This window comes from Eumetopias jubatus, unplaced genomic scaffold (assembly GCF_037043125.1).
Source record: "Eumetopias jubatus isolate StellerSeaLion01/CBP00866 unplaced genomic scaffold, mEumJub1_p1.0 scaffold_12, whole genome shotgun sequence".
NCBI classification, from domain to species: domain Eukaryota; kingdom Metazoa; phylum Chordata; class Mammalia; order Carnivora; family Otariidae; genus Eumetopias; species Eumetopias jubatus.
The window spans coordinates 81,469,746-81,482,479 of NW_028274818.1; the positions used below are offsets into that span (position 1 = coordinate 81,469,746).

Sequence of the window (12,734 nt, forward strand, 5' to 3'; positions counted from 1 at the left end):
GGGGGGCTCAGTCTTGCACCGCGCTTTTCAGAGCGGTCCTAAGACCACCTGTATAAGGGCGGAAGATGGGGCCGGGGAGCTGCTCGTTAACAGGGCCACAGAGGAAATGAATTCGTGTTTGTAAAGCAATGGAACAGTATCTGGCTCATAGTCTGTGCGACATAAGGGGCTGGTGCCTTTATTTCCAAGTGCAGGAAAATTTGAGATTCTGATAGAAGCAGCGTGACCCAGCTCATAGGAAGGTGCTCAGTAAACCACCTCCTGAAGAATATTCACCTGGGCTGGTGACAGAAACAAATGCAAACTCCAACAAGTTTTAGGTAATGCTACCCCCACTTAGTCTAGCTTGAGGGAGATATCCAGAAAGTGCCAGGATGCTGGGAAGCCATATGGATATCCAGAAAGTGCCGGGAAGCCATATTCACTGAAGGTGAGGTATAGAATTCAGATCTTGAGGGAAACAATCCGGATGTTGCAAGCTAAAAAGCTCCCCGCTGGGAATGAAACACAGGGAAATTCTCCCAAGGGAGAGGAAGTTCACCACAGAGCATTCAGAGGAGTGCTATTTCACTGCCCCACGTCCCATACATCCCAAATAGCCAACCATGGCGGGGAAAAGAACGTTAGATCCAGTCATTCTCAAACTCTGCCAGAGAGCTGTTTCCCTCCAATCTGCAGAGAAATTATACGATGTTCTCCATCTTAAGTTATCCTCCCAGAAGTTTTGCTAAATAGTGGCTTATCTCTGGGGGGCAGTGGATTATAGACTCTACCTCCTTGGGTTCAAATCCCCAGCTCGGTCACTAGCTGTATGACCTTGGGTGAGTACCTACGTCATAGGTGGTTCTGAGGATCAACTGACATATATACAGTGAGCGCTTAATAAATGCTCTCGTGACCACTGTCATTACAATCTCGTAGGGCTGCCTATGTGTCTCAGCACAGACCCCGATCTGTAGTTATCGGAAGCTGTCGCCATATCGCTCCTTTTGCGTGTGGTCACCAAAAAGATCAGGACGTACCCTCTTGAACTGCTCCAGCTGCTCGGTGAGTTCCTCCACCACCTGTGTGTGCTTCTGCCTCATCTCCTGGACCTGGGCCTCGTGGGAGCGCGTCTCCTCATCCAGGGCCTTCTTCAGCACCGTCACCTCCTGCTCTCTCTTGGCCCTGCGCACGAAGAACGCAGAGGGTGGCCGTTGGGGGGAGACGGGGCTTCACCTCAGACAGTGCTGTGCAAAGGAATGAGAAGCTCTCCCGGGACCCAGAGCTGAGGTCCCCATCAGCGGCCCCGCCCTGGCTGGGTGACCTCAGGGAAGTCACCTAACCTCTCTGGACCTGGCAGTTCCTCGGCTGCAAAATGAGGAGCATGGTTACTTGCCCAGAGACTCTCAAGGCCAGCAAATCAATACACAAGAATACTAAGGAACATGTTGAAAGAACATCTGTGAATTGCAAAATGTTCCTCAAATATTAAGATGAGCTCTTATTTATTGAGCACTTACTATATGCCAGGCTCTGACTTAAGTTCTTTATATACATCATTGTATATACCCTTCAGAGTCACCCTCAAAGGCAGATATACTAATTCTTCCAATTTACAGATGAGAAATCTAAGGCTGAGAGAGGGTAAGCAGTTTGCCTGTGTTGGTACAACCACTGTGTGACAGAGCCAGAATCTGAACCCACATGGCCTGGCTCTGAGCCCATGCGTTCAAATACTGCACTGGGCGTTTCTGGATCATTGGCCAGGTGGGGAGGGAGCAGAATTCTGTGCTGGCTTCTACGTACAGACAAAGGATGTGGCACAGGATGCACGCAAATGCATTTGTGTGTATGTTGAATGAATAAGCGACCTACTTTTGCTAAAGTCAGCATTCTTTACCTAGCAGGTGACCTGTTTTTGTTGTTTTTTTTGTGTGTGTATATGTGTTTGTTTTGGGTTTTTTTTTTTTTTTTTTTTTTGGTGCTGGTATCTGTGATCCTCCAGCGAATCTTAAGGACCCATCCCGCAAAGGTTATTTTAAAACATGTATCACAAAACTTAAACACACACTCTTGGAGACGGGAACCTAGAGAATTATTGACACACATAGACACACACATGAGAAGACAGGAAGGAATACACAAAAACGTTCACTGTGTTGGGGCCGAGGGTGATATTTTTGGTGTCTACGTTTCTATAGCTTTCAAATTGTTCTCGAATTGAGTTAAGTCCTACTACCATGATGCAAAATAAGATGAAAAAGGATCTATTACAGATGGTAGCTGTAGGACCTGAGGAGCCCTGTGATTCAGGATGTGCCTGGGGGCTGCCCCTCTCCCCACCCCCCCCAGCCACCCCATCCGTGCAGCCGGCGACGTGGTGGGAGCCATGGGCTCCGCGGGCTGGCCTCCCACCTGAGCTCCTGCTGGGTGGCCGTGCTGTCCAGCGTGTCCTCCAGCTCTGTCTTCAGCGCTTCCAGCTCCTCTCCCAGGTCCCGCTTCTGCTTCTCGGCCTTGTTTCTCGCGGCCCGTTCTGAGTCCAGGTCCTCCTGAAGGTCTGAGATGTGACCCTCCAGCTCCCGGATCTTCTTCAGAGCATTGTTCTTCTGAGCAATTTCATCGTCGAGCCTGCCGGGGACAGATCACCAGAATGAAGACCCCGGGGGTCTCTGGCCCCTGAGATCTCCCAACATCGCCCAAGATTGTTTCCTGGAACCAGATACTCATGTTCCGTAGACATCAAACCAGGTTCCACCCACGTCCCCGAGACACATTGGACCCCTTCTTGCCAGGTAGGACTGTTTGCTGATTAGGACTTGTCTGATGTAAAAAAACAGATTGTGGTGTGTGAGTGTGTGAGTGTGTGTGTGTGAAAGCAGAGCCTGGTCCCAGACTACCCAGGTGCCTCGTTCACACCAGGAGCTTAATAGATGCTTTGTGAACACGGACAATTATTTCTCCTTAACAACTACTTGTTTTTCTTTCTTCCTTTTGCTCAAACAGTGGCTGAGTGCCTGCTCCATGCAAAGCACTTGGCCAGGTACTGCATGGGGAGATATTAAAACCAGGGCGCCCCCGTGTGGGGGACGTGGCGACCGTGGGCCAAGGTGGGATGTGAGAAGCATTGTCTGAATGGCTTGGAGTGCGTGAGGACTTTCGTGGAAGGCAGCTCCCTCCTGACGCATGGTGGGGCTGGCCTCTTGCTTTGCTGTGGTGGAAGGAAAGCGAACAACATGAAAGAGGGCCCAGAGGCAAGATTCCTCAGGGCAAGGGGAGGTGAGCACCTCGATCGTACTGAGCTTGGGAACGGTGAGCAGCAAGAGAGAAAGCTAAATGTTCGGGTTGGGGTCAGGCTGTGCAGGACAGGAGCCTGGCCTTCCCTGCAAAAACCAGCAAAGTCTTCCGTGAAGGTTCACAACCCAGGTGATGCTTCTGGCCCATCACCCTAGCACCATCCTGCAGCACACACTGGGAGCCAAAGAGCTGGCCAGGGGGACCAGTCAGAAAGTTCTGGGGCTCAGATCCCAGCTCATGGTCCCTCCTCTCGCCCCAAGCCCAGCTTATTGCTCAGTGACATGGAGATCGCAGCAGGGTCCCTGGCCCGGTGTGTGCCTGAAGTTACTGCCTGGGAAGAGCTTGGCACACGGTGAACAGAAAAATCCCCGTTAGTTGTCGCTGCATTCCCGGTGCGAGGCTGTTAGTGTGAACCCAGCCAGGAGCTGGGAGAAGGGCCAACAGGGGACGGGGCACAGACACGTTTCTGAGGACCGGCAGAATCTGAGGGCTGCTGCAGTCTGGGGGTGGGAGGAGAGCAGGGCGGGGTCGAACGGACTCCGTGGGCAACTGCAGACGAGAAGGGCCTGGACATCCGAGAGGCAGATGCGGCGGGAGGAGGGGAGATGTGGAGAGAGGATGAGTTTGGAGGAAAGAGAGGAAAGTGGGTGGCGTGGTTCTGGAGGTGCAAGCAGGACAGGGGAGGCACCCCGGAGCCTGGAGGCCTGCCTGGAGGAGGAAGAAGGACGGGGCCCACTGCGGTGCCCCGCCAGCCATACTACCTGCTCAGGGCCACCTGCAGTTCCTCCTCCTTCTTGGCCAGCTGCATCTTGAGCTCCGCAATCTGTGCCTGCAGGTCAGCTATCTGCTCGTGGAAGTCACTGGCCTCCCCCTCCAGCTTCCGCTTCAGCTTCTCCAGCTCCTGCCGACTCTTCTCCTCCTTCTTCAGCCGCACTACGACAAAGCCGGGGCCCTCAGCAGGTGCGCACTACCAGAAAGGCACCCAGAGGCCAAGTCTTTCTGCTCCCGCAATTCACGAACATGCACGTGAACACGCACGCGCGCACACACACGTTCCCACCGGTAATTGTCACGGCCCAGACCACCAGATAGTGGCAGGAAAGTTAGGGCTGATGAGAAGCACCTTTATTATTAGTGGTGTGTCAGCTGGGGGAGCCTCGAGAGGGTCGTACCTCCCCTGAAGTCATCTGCCATGCTCAGATTTGCTCTCTGATTTTATTTTTCAATTTAATTTAATTTATTTATTTGAGAGAGAGAGAGCGCAGGAGTGGGAGGGAGGAGCAGAGGGAGAGGGACAAGCAGACTCCCCGCCGAGCAGGGAGCCCGATGCAGGGCTCGATCCCAGGACCCTGGGATCATGACCCGAGCCGAACGCAGACGCTTAGCCGACTGAGCCACCCAGGCGCCCCAGGTCTCTGATCTTAAAACATCCATTTGAAACCCTCTTCGAGGGAGCCGGTTTACCTTCCAGTTCTGAAATCATAGATTCATGCTTGTTTTTTAGCTTGGTAAGGTTCTTAGCCTTCTCTTCCTCTTCTGCGAGATTTGTTGTTAAGTCACTAATCCTCTCTTCGAGGAGTTTTCGCTCCTTTTGGGGGAAAGAAAAAGAAATATCGGAAGCTTTTTTTTTTCCTCTTCTCCAGATTCCACGTTTCATTTTTAGTCATTTCCGGATAAACAGTTGGAAGGAAAATCTGCATGAACACCAAAGACAACCCCTAGCTTTAAAATGATAAAGAGAAACTCCTTAACAGTCATTCCCGGAAACCCAGCCACTTCCCATCTCATGCGACCTCTGCCCCGCACACTTTATGGTCCAGGCAATCACACCCTTATCCCCCTTCCTCCCACAGGCCAGCTCTTCCCTGCCACAGGGCCTTTGCACACACAGGACCAGCTGCTGAGCTGCTTCTCCACGCCCCTTCCAACTACTCTTCGTTCTTCAGGTTGCCTCTTAAATGTCACTTCCTCCAGGAAGCCTTCCCTGAATACCTCGCTTCCATCTCCTAATGCTCTATTTTTATACTATGGTGAACACCCTCTTCAGAAGCCTGTGAGGGTCATTAGTGGTTAGGTGTTTCCTGCCTCCCTAGAGCATGAGCCCCACCAGGGCAGGGCTCCCCTTCCCCATGCATGCTCCGCACCCCAAACCATGCATGCTCTGTACCTGCTTAGTGGTCCCTGCCTCGGGTGACCTACTCATCCCGGGTGGCACGGGGACTTTTCCAGTTTGGCCACTGAAAGTCCCACATCGCAGAAGGCCTTCAGTCCCAGGCAAACCAGGACCACGGGTCACCCTATTGCTAACCGGAAGCAGCCTGAGAGAATGCGGGAGAGGCCCCCAGTCTCAGGCACACGCGGCTGCTCTCGCACAACTCGGGGTCTCCACTGGCATGGAATTTCTGAGACCTGCTCCGTGGCAGCCCTGGTCCTGGTGGGACCGCTGGGCACCCCACCCATGGGGTCCACCTGCCTCTAGACGGCAGTCAGGAAGGCCGCCTCCAGCATCTTGTATTTGGCCAGAAAGGGAAAGCATCTGGAGTGCTTAGCCCCGGCGAGCCTGCCAGGTTAATGCAGGAACTGGCGCCACTCACTCACTTTTGACAGCTTATTGTTCTGATCGTCCATGACCAGAATATCGTCCTCCAGTTTCTTGATCTTGGCCTCGGCCGTGACCTTCTCGAGCTGTAGCTTCTGCCTCGCAGCTTCCTCCTCCTCCAGCTGTTCTTCCAGATCCTTTGCGGGTAAGGGAAAGGAATCACAAGCCTCGCTCCCAGCGGGATCCCTCTCTCGGAGCTTGGGGGCTGACCCTCGTGGAGACTGGGCCTCAGGGCTGACCCTTGCGGAGGCTGGGCCTCACGGCCCCCTGTGCTCTGTGGTCTCCTTTTACTGGAAATAAAAGGTTTGGGAAACCACTGGCTTCATGGAGCCTCAGTCTTCCCATCTGTCAAATGGGGATAGTAAATACTGTGTGGTTTTAAAATGTGTCCCCGAGTTCTCCGGTACTCTTCCCTTCACGAGGTAGAGGCTCATTCCTCTCCCCATCAGTGTGGGCTGGATTTAAGGGGAAGCCATGAGGTGTAATGTCCGCGATTAGGCTAGAAGAGGCACTGTGGCCTCCCCCCTCTGTTCCCTCTCTTGATTCGCCCCTCTTGGGGGAAGCCAGCCACCATGTAGTCCTGAGGAGATGCTCCCTCCACCCCCCTACCCCCCAGTGAGGAGCTGAGGCCTCCTGACTATAGCCACAGGAGCAAGCCATGCGGTCGTGGGTCCTCCAGCCCTGGGCTCACATCCCGACTGCAACCTCAGGACAGACTCTCAGCCAGAACCTCCCAGCTGAGCCACTCGCAGACTCCTGACCCGTTATCCCAAGCCGCTAAGTTCTGGGTGGTGTTTCGTCCTGCAACAAGGGCTAACTGACATGATTACCCCTCACACGGGGTTGCGAGGAGGAGAAAAGGGGTTTGCACACAGAGGCCAGGGCAGGAGAACAGAGCGGGCTCTCCAGGAGACCACTCTGGCTGCGTGGCCCTGCCCGGGCAGACAGCTGATCCGCTCCAAGCTTTAGTCCCCAGCAGGGGACATACCTGACCACATGCCCCTCGCAGGCCTGCAGTGAGGGCCAGATGATAAGGCAGCTGCCCCTGTGGGGCCTTACCAGCATCTGCTGGGCCATTTTCTTCTTCTCGGCCTGCAGCTGCTGGCCCCGGTCTTCCTCCTCCTCCAGGCGGGCCTCCATCTCATGCAGGATCTCCTCTAGTTCCTGCTTCTTAGCAGCCAGCCGGACGCGCATCTCCTCGGCCTCGGCGTACAGCTCTGTCTCTGCTTGCAGCTGCTCCTGCAGCAGGTTCTTCTCCTCGGTCAGCTGCAAGTGGCGAGCAGGGAGGTGGCCGTGAGTCCTGTAGGGGCGCGCCTGCCCGCCCCCCGCAGCCCCCGCCGTGCTCCGGGCCGCTACCTGTGAGTGCTTCTGCTCCAGCTCCTTGAGCTCGCTCTCGGCCTTCTGCTGCCGCTCCTTGGTCTTCTGCAGCTCGTCTTCCTTGGCCTGCATCTCCTCCTCCTGCCGTGTCACCTGCAGCAGGGGCTTCACCTGCACGCACACCATCAGCCGTCACTGGCTTCCATGGCGCAAGGAAGGTGGAAGCTCTCCTAATGCCTCAGCTCAGCGGTTCTCAACCAGGGACCGGTTTATACCATCCCACACCCCCGAGGGGACGCTTGGCAATTTCTGGGGACAGTTTGGGCTGTCCCAACTGGGGTGGGGAATCCTACCAACACCTATGGGTACGGGCCAGGGGTGCTGCTGCAGATTCTAGAAAGCACGGGACAGCCCCCACAACACGGGATTACCCATCCCAAAACACCAAGAGTGCCGAGGTTGAGAAATCATAAACTATGGGGCGCCTGGGTGGCTCAGTCTGTTAAGCATCTGCCTTTGGCTCAGGTCATGATCCCAGGGTCCTGGGATCGAGCTCCGTGTCGGGCTCCCTGCTCCGCGGGAAGCCTGCTTCTCCCTCTCCCACTCCCCCTGCTTGTGTTCCCTCTCTCGCTGTCTCTCTCTCTGTCAAATTAAAAAAAAAAAGAAAAAGAAAAGAAAGAAAGAAATCATAAACTAGAGCAACCGAAAAAGGCGCCCAGTGGAAAGGAAAAAGTCTCTCCTCCCATTTAGTCCCTTCCCAGAGAGAGAATTACTGCTGACCAACTGGCATATTTCATTCCAAGGAGAAAAGGGGAAAAGAAATCTCCTACGTTCCACCTCCCCATCAAGGTCACTACATGCACTGTTGGCTTTCCCCACCAGTCTCTTTTCTCCTACGTGTTTAAAAAATACACCCCGCAGATCATGCTGTCTGATTTTCTATGCCGCATCCTATACTTAAAACTACAAGATAATTATGACCCCATGCTGTTCTGTCACTTTTACACCTTTGTTTTTTTGATAGCTGCCATTTTTGTGGAATAGAAGCGGTGACAGAGGACATCGCTGTCTTACTCCTGGCTTCAGGGGAAAAGCTCTCAGTTTTGTCCCCCATTAAGGATGATGCTAGCTGTGGGTTTTTCATAGCAGGCCCTTACTCTGTGGAGGTAAGTTCCCTCTACACCTGCTTTGTTGGGGGTTTTCAGATAGCCATCCCCTTTAAGAGTTGCAAAGTATCCCATCGATGGATGAGTCTGTTAGGGGCTGGGTGCTGACATTCTGCTACTATAAATAAGATCCACGATGAATGCCCCCAATTCCTGATTTCCAGAGAATGGTGGTGCTTTGTGAAAGAGCCATTTGTGTAACATTCTCGAAAGGGCAAAATCACAGGGAGGACAGATGAGCGGTGTGGGGCTATTCGGGGGGAAGTGGGTGTGGCTGGAAACAAGCAACCTGAGGGATCCCTGTGGAAATGCTCTGCATCCGAGTCAGGGTCATGGATAACCCACGTGCCAAAGAAGGGGGAGGGGCGCCTTCTTGGGCTGAACTACGGACAGGCGAGGTTTGACTCTGAGCCCCCGAGTGCACGCGGGGCCCATCAACCAAACGCGACCCCACAGTGGGAGCATCTGGGGCGCAGGGCCCAGGTGGAGGGCCCCAACAGACGAGGGGTCCGCGGCACTCACTTTGGTGAACAGCCTCCACCACTGCCAGTTCCGCAGCTTGAGGTAGGCGGCGCAGTTCCTCTGAATCACCTTCATGGCTGTCAGCTGTTGCTGCCGCTTGGCAAAGGCCCTGGGGAGGGTGGAGGGGGTGCCGTGAGAAGCCCCGGGTGGGGGTTGGTGGGGGTCCAAACCCTGTCTCCCTGGATCGTCTGCAGCATCCTGCCCCGCGGCATCCCAAAAGCAAGATGCACCTGTCTGGCTTGTGATTTTGTGACTCACGTGAGGATGTTCCCCCACCCCCACTCCCCATTCTCTCCAGCTCAGATTCTTCAGGAAGCTCTGAGCATCAGCACATGCATATTATCTGGGCAACGACCACTTCAATCATCTGGAGGCCAGAGCCTTTCTGGGCAGCCGGTGGGCGGCAAGGAAAACCCCCAGCTCACGAAACACCGTGGACTCAGAGCTGTGGTCCAAACGACACCTAGGAAATCAATCTATGCTACACCATTCCTAAGGGGGATCTTACACATCTCCAGCTGCGCCTTGTCTTCCCTAAAGCTGAGTGACTGACAAACCTACTCTTTCTTCGGGTGCATCTTAGAAATCTCAAGTCTGATTCAGAACCAGTGCTCTTTGTGTCTAAGGGCTGATGGGTTTGCAAAACCACTGCCAAGGGAGCTAAATGGATCCTCTTTCCTCTGCTCGGCTGCCATCTTGAAACATGGGTGAACTTGAAGAATGATGCTGCTCCAGTTCGCAGAGGTGGGAGGGTGTATCAGAGAATTTACTTATGAAATTTAACCACTTAGGGCTGTCCCTGGACTATGAGCCCCCCAGTTCTGGCCTTCACCATCTTGGTTGTGGCCTTCACCATCTTGGTTCTGACCTTCACCCTCTTGGTTGTGTCCTTCACCATCTTGGGTCCACTTGGCAATGAATGAGCCTTCTGAATCCCTTTTGAACATGGGGGTATGGACACAGCCAAATCCTCTTTCCTCCAATCCTTACCATTTTCTCACACTTTTGAAATGACAACCTGGCCCTGTTCTTAACCCTCTTCGTGCACTTCAACTCCTCACAAACAACCCCACGGGGCAGGAATGAGTATCCTCATTCTTCAGTGGAGAGATCGGAGCCTCAGAGAGAGAAAGAAACTCGCCCAAGTTCACCAGCAAGTAAGGGGGGAGGCAGGACGAAGGCCTTTAAAACAAGGGCGCATCCCTACAGTGGTAGAGTTTCTGCCTCTATAACAAGTAGCTACCGGTTGATCAGGATGCTTCCTAAAGCAGGTGGCCTCTTAGAAGCAGGGAAGCAGAACATGAGGCCACAGAGCACCCCCGCATCCCCCGAGAAGGGCATGTTTCTGGGCTGTCTGCAGGGAGGCAACAGCACTCGGGTCCTTACTTCCTGGCCAGGTAGCCACGACACATGGCCTGGAAAGCCATGATGACATCGGTGATCTTCAAGTCCCTTTCCTCCTCCAGGTGTGCCAGGACCCCCGTCCGGAAGAAGATTTTGCTTTGCCCGATTCTGTACAAGTTGGGGTCCAGTTCTAGGGCTTTGATCTGCAGAAGGAAGGGGGACAGGTGCTCTCGTTCTCAGCTGTGACAGTGTCCATTAGGCGTGTTTAAGGAAGGGCCTACCCCAATGAGTTCCTGGCAGTGCCCCCAGGGATCCCTGGGGAGGGGCTGGGGCAGGGCTCACCATGAGAATGCAGGCCTGCTTCCCGTCCATGAAGCCTTTGGGAATGGCGTTGGCAGCCAGGATCTCGTAGCTGGAGACACGGGGCAGATGCCACTGATCAGATGCCTCTCCGGCGTCCTTCCATCCCGCCACCTGGCCTGGCTCACCCCCTGCCCCCTGCGGACCCCAACCCCCTATGCCTGGCCCCAGCAGGCTCACCGTTGGCGGAACTCCTGGAAGACGATCCTGTTGGGGAAGCCCTGACGGCAGATGCGAATGCCTTCCAACACCCCGTTGCAGCGTAGCTGCTCCAGCACCAGGAAGGCATCCAGCTTGCCAGACTGCAAGGGCAGAAAGGCCAGTGGACCGGGGGGCTGGGACTCAGGGAGCAGCAAGCCCCGAATCTCAGGCCTGGGTGACCCATCGTCAGGCCACCAAGGTTGACAGAGACACCTCACCAGGTGAGGTCTCAGCTGAGGGTTCAGTGCCACTTGTCTTGTACTTGGTGGCACCAGCATCACCTGGCTAGAAGCTGGGGCTTCCTCCCCATCACCTCTCCTTCCCTCACTTCCTCTCCATCACTGGTTCTACAGAAGCTACCTCCCAGATAACTCCCAATGGGCCCACTGCTGTCCACTGCCACCCACTCACCATCACCACCCCCTCCTACCTGCTTTCTGCTCTTGTCTTGCCTCCCTCTGCAACCTCTCATTCTGTTTCCCTAACATCAGTCTGATCATGACATACCCCTGCTTTTAAAAGCCCCAAAGGCCTCCTCTGGTCAATCCACAAGAGAGTGCCACAACCCAGTTCCTGTCAAGATATTCAGCCCCATCTCTCCCCAATCCCTGCCTCACACCATCACATGCCAACATGAAATGACCTAGTGTTTCACTGCCTAGACCTTTCATTTCTCAGCTCACATCTTTGCTTCTACTGGTCCCATTGCCTAGGATGCCTTCTCCACCCTGCCTTCCACTTCACCAAGTTGATGCCTACTCGTTCCCAAGGCAGCGTTCTCTGAGCCCTTAGGCTAGAGTGGGAGCCCCAGCTGCACGGTGTTCTTGTAATTTACCACATTACATGGTGCATATCAGCTTGTGTGTCTCTCCCCCACCGGGTCTCCCATGACATCAGCACTACTGACATCTTGGGCTGGATTATTCTCTGCTTCTCCCTCTCTGGGGGCTGCCCTGTGTGCCACAGGGCGTTTAGCAGCATCCCCGGCTTCTTCTATACACTGGATATGAACAGCAGCTCCCTCCCAGTTATGACAGCCAACGAAGTCTGCAGACATGGCCAGATGTCCCCTGGGTGAGGGGGGCATGACTGCTCCAGCTGAGCATCCCTGCCCTAGATCACCATAAGAAACCTGCAGGCAAGGACCACAATTTATCCAGCCCTGTATCCTCAACACTGGGCATAGGTGCAGCTCAGTAAATATTGACCGGAATAATGAATGTATGAGTGCTTGGATGCCCTGGACAGAAACTCCAGGGTTGAAAGTCCCTTCCATCCCTTGCCTTCCTTTGCCTCCAGGATGGGGGATGGGTCCCCAATTCAGACAAACTTCTACCCATGTCAGATGGAACCTGTGGGGTACAGAGTCAGGCTTTCCTCCTGCCCCTCTACCATGGTCTGCCTCTCCCTTTCCCAAAGCCCCCTGATGATATCCCCAAGGAGGACATTCTGACCCCTGAGGAGCCAGGCAGGTGGCCTCACCCTCTTCTCGTGGTTGGGGATGATGCACCGCACAAAGTTGGGTGTGGTATTGCGTAGTGTGGTCATCAGCTTCCCCAGCTGCTCTTTGTACAGCTGCCCCACCGTACGGAACATGCCCTTCTTGGTCTTGGAGGCGCTGGGCAGTGAGCTCTCTGTCATCTTGGCCATCTGGTCCAGGCCCACGATGCGGTCCACTGTGGGGCACATTAATGTTGGTGTCAGCCTCTGGCCCATGCCGCAGGGGCCCTCCACCCCCACAATAGGCCAGAGGACCAGGCCCAGAGGGTGGAAGACCCCAAGTCCTCTGCTCCCTTTTGGTGGGCACCGCCCCCCATTCTTTCCTCTGGGGGCCAACACCTTTCCTCTAGCAAGAGGTAAGGGGAGGTGTGCAGAGTATTGCTTTCCATGTATTGTCTATTTGGGAAATCTGAAAGCCCTTGAATGACAGAAAGAACAAATTCTCTCTC

The 12,734-nt window shown here is 54.4% G+C and overlaps 1 protein-coding gene across 2 annotated transcripts in view; it reads right to left on the bottom strand.

The window, feature by feature from the left end:
• Positions 1 to 12,734, bottom strand: part of MYH11 (myosin heavy chain 11) — a 91,210-nt gene that overhangs the window by 15,921 nt on the left and 62,555 nt on the right. For both annotated transcript variants that reach the window (XM_028117441.2, XM_028117443.2), the window contains 12 exons: positions 12,268 to 12,461; positions 10,765 to 10,886; positions 10,567 to 10,636; positions 10,267 to 10,427; positions 8,881 to 8,989; positions 7,232 to 7,363; positions 6,935 to 7,141; positions 5,875 to 6,012; positions 4,741 to 4,864; positions 4,038 to 4,209; positions 2,398 to 2,610; positions 1,023 to 1,167 (listed from right to left, as the gene is read on the bottom strand). In XM_028117441.2, coding sequence (XP_027973242.1) covers positions 1,023 to 1,167; positions 2,398 to 2,610; positions 4,038 to 4,209; positions 4,741 to 4,864; positions 5,875 to 6,012; positions 6,935 to 7,141; positions 7,232 to 7,363; positions 8,881 to 8,989; positions 10,267 to 10,427; positions 10,567 to 10,636; positions 10,765 to 10,886; positions 12,268 to 12,461 — 1,787 coding nt within the window. The remainder of the gene's footprint in view (positions 1 to 1,022; positions 1,168 to 2,397; positions 2,611 to 4,037; positions 4,210 to 4,740; positions 4,865 to 5,874; positions 6,013 to 6,934; positions 7,142 to 7,231; positions 7,364 to 8,880; positions 8,990 to 10,266; positions 10,428 to 10,566; positions 10,637 to 10,764; positions 10,887 to 12,267; positions 12,462 to 12,734) is intronic.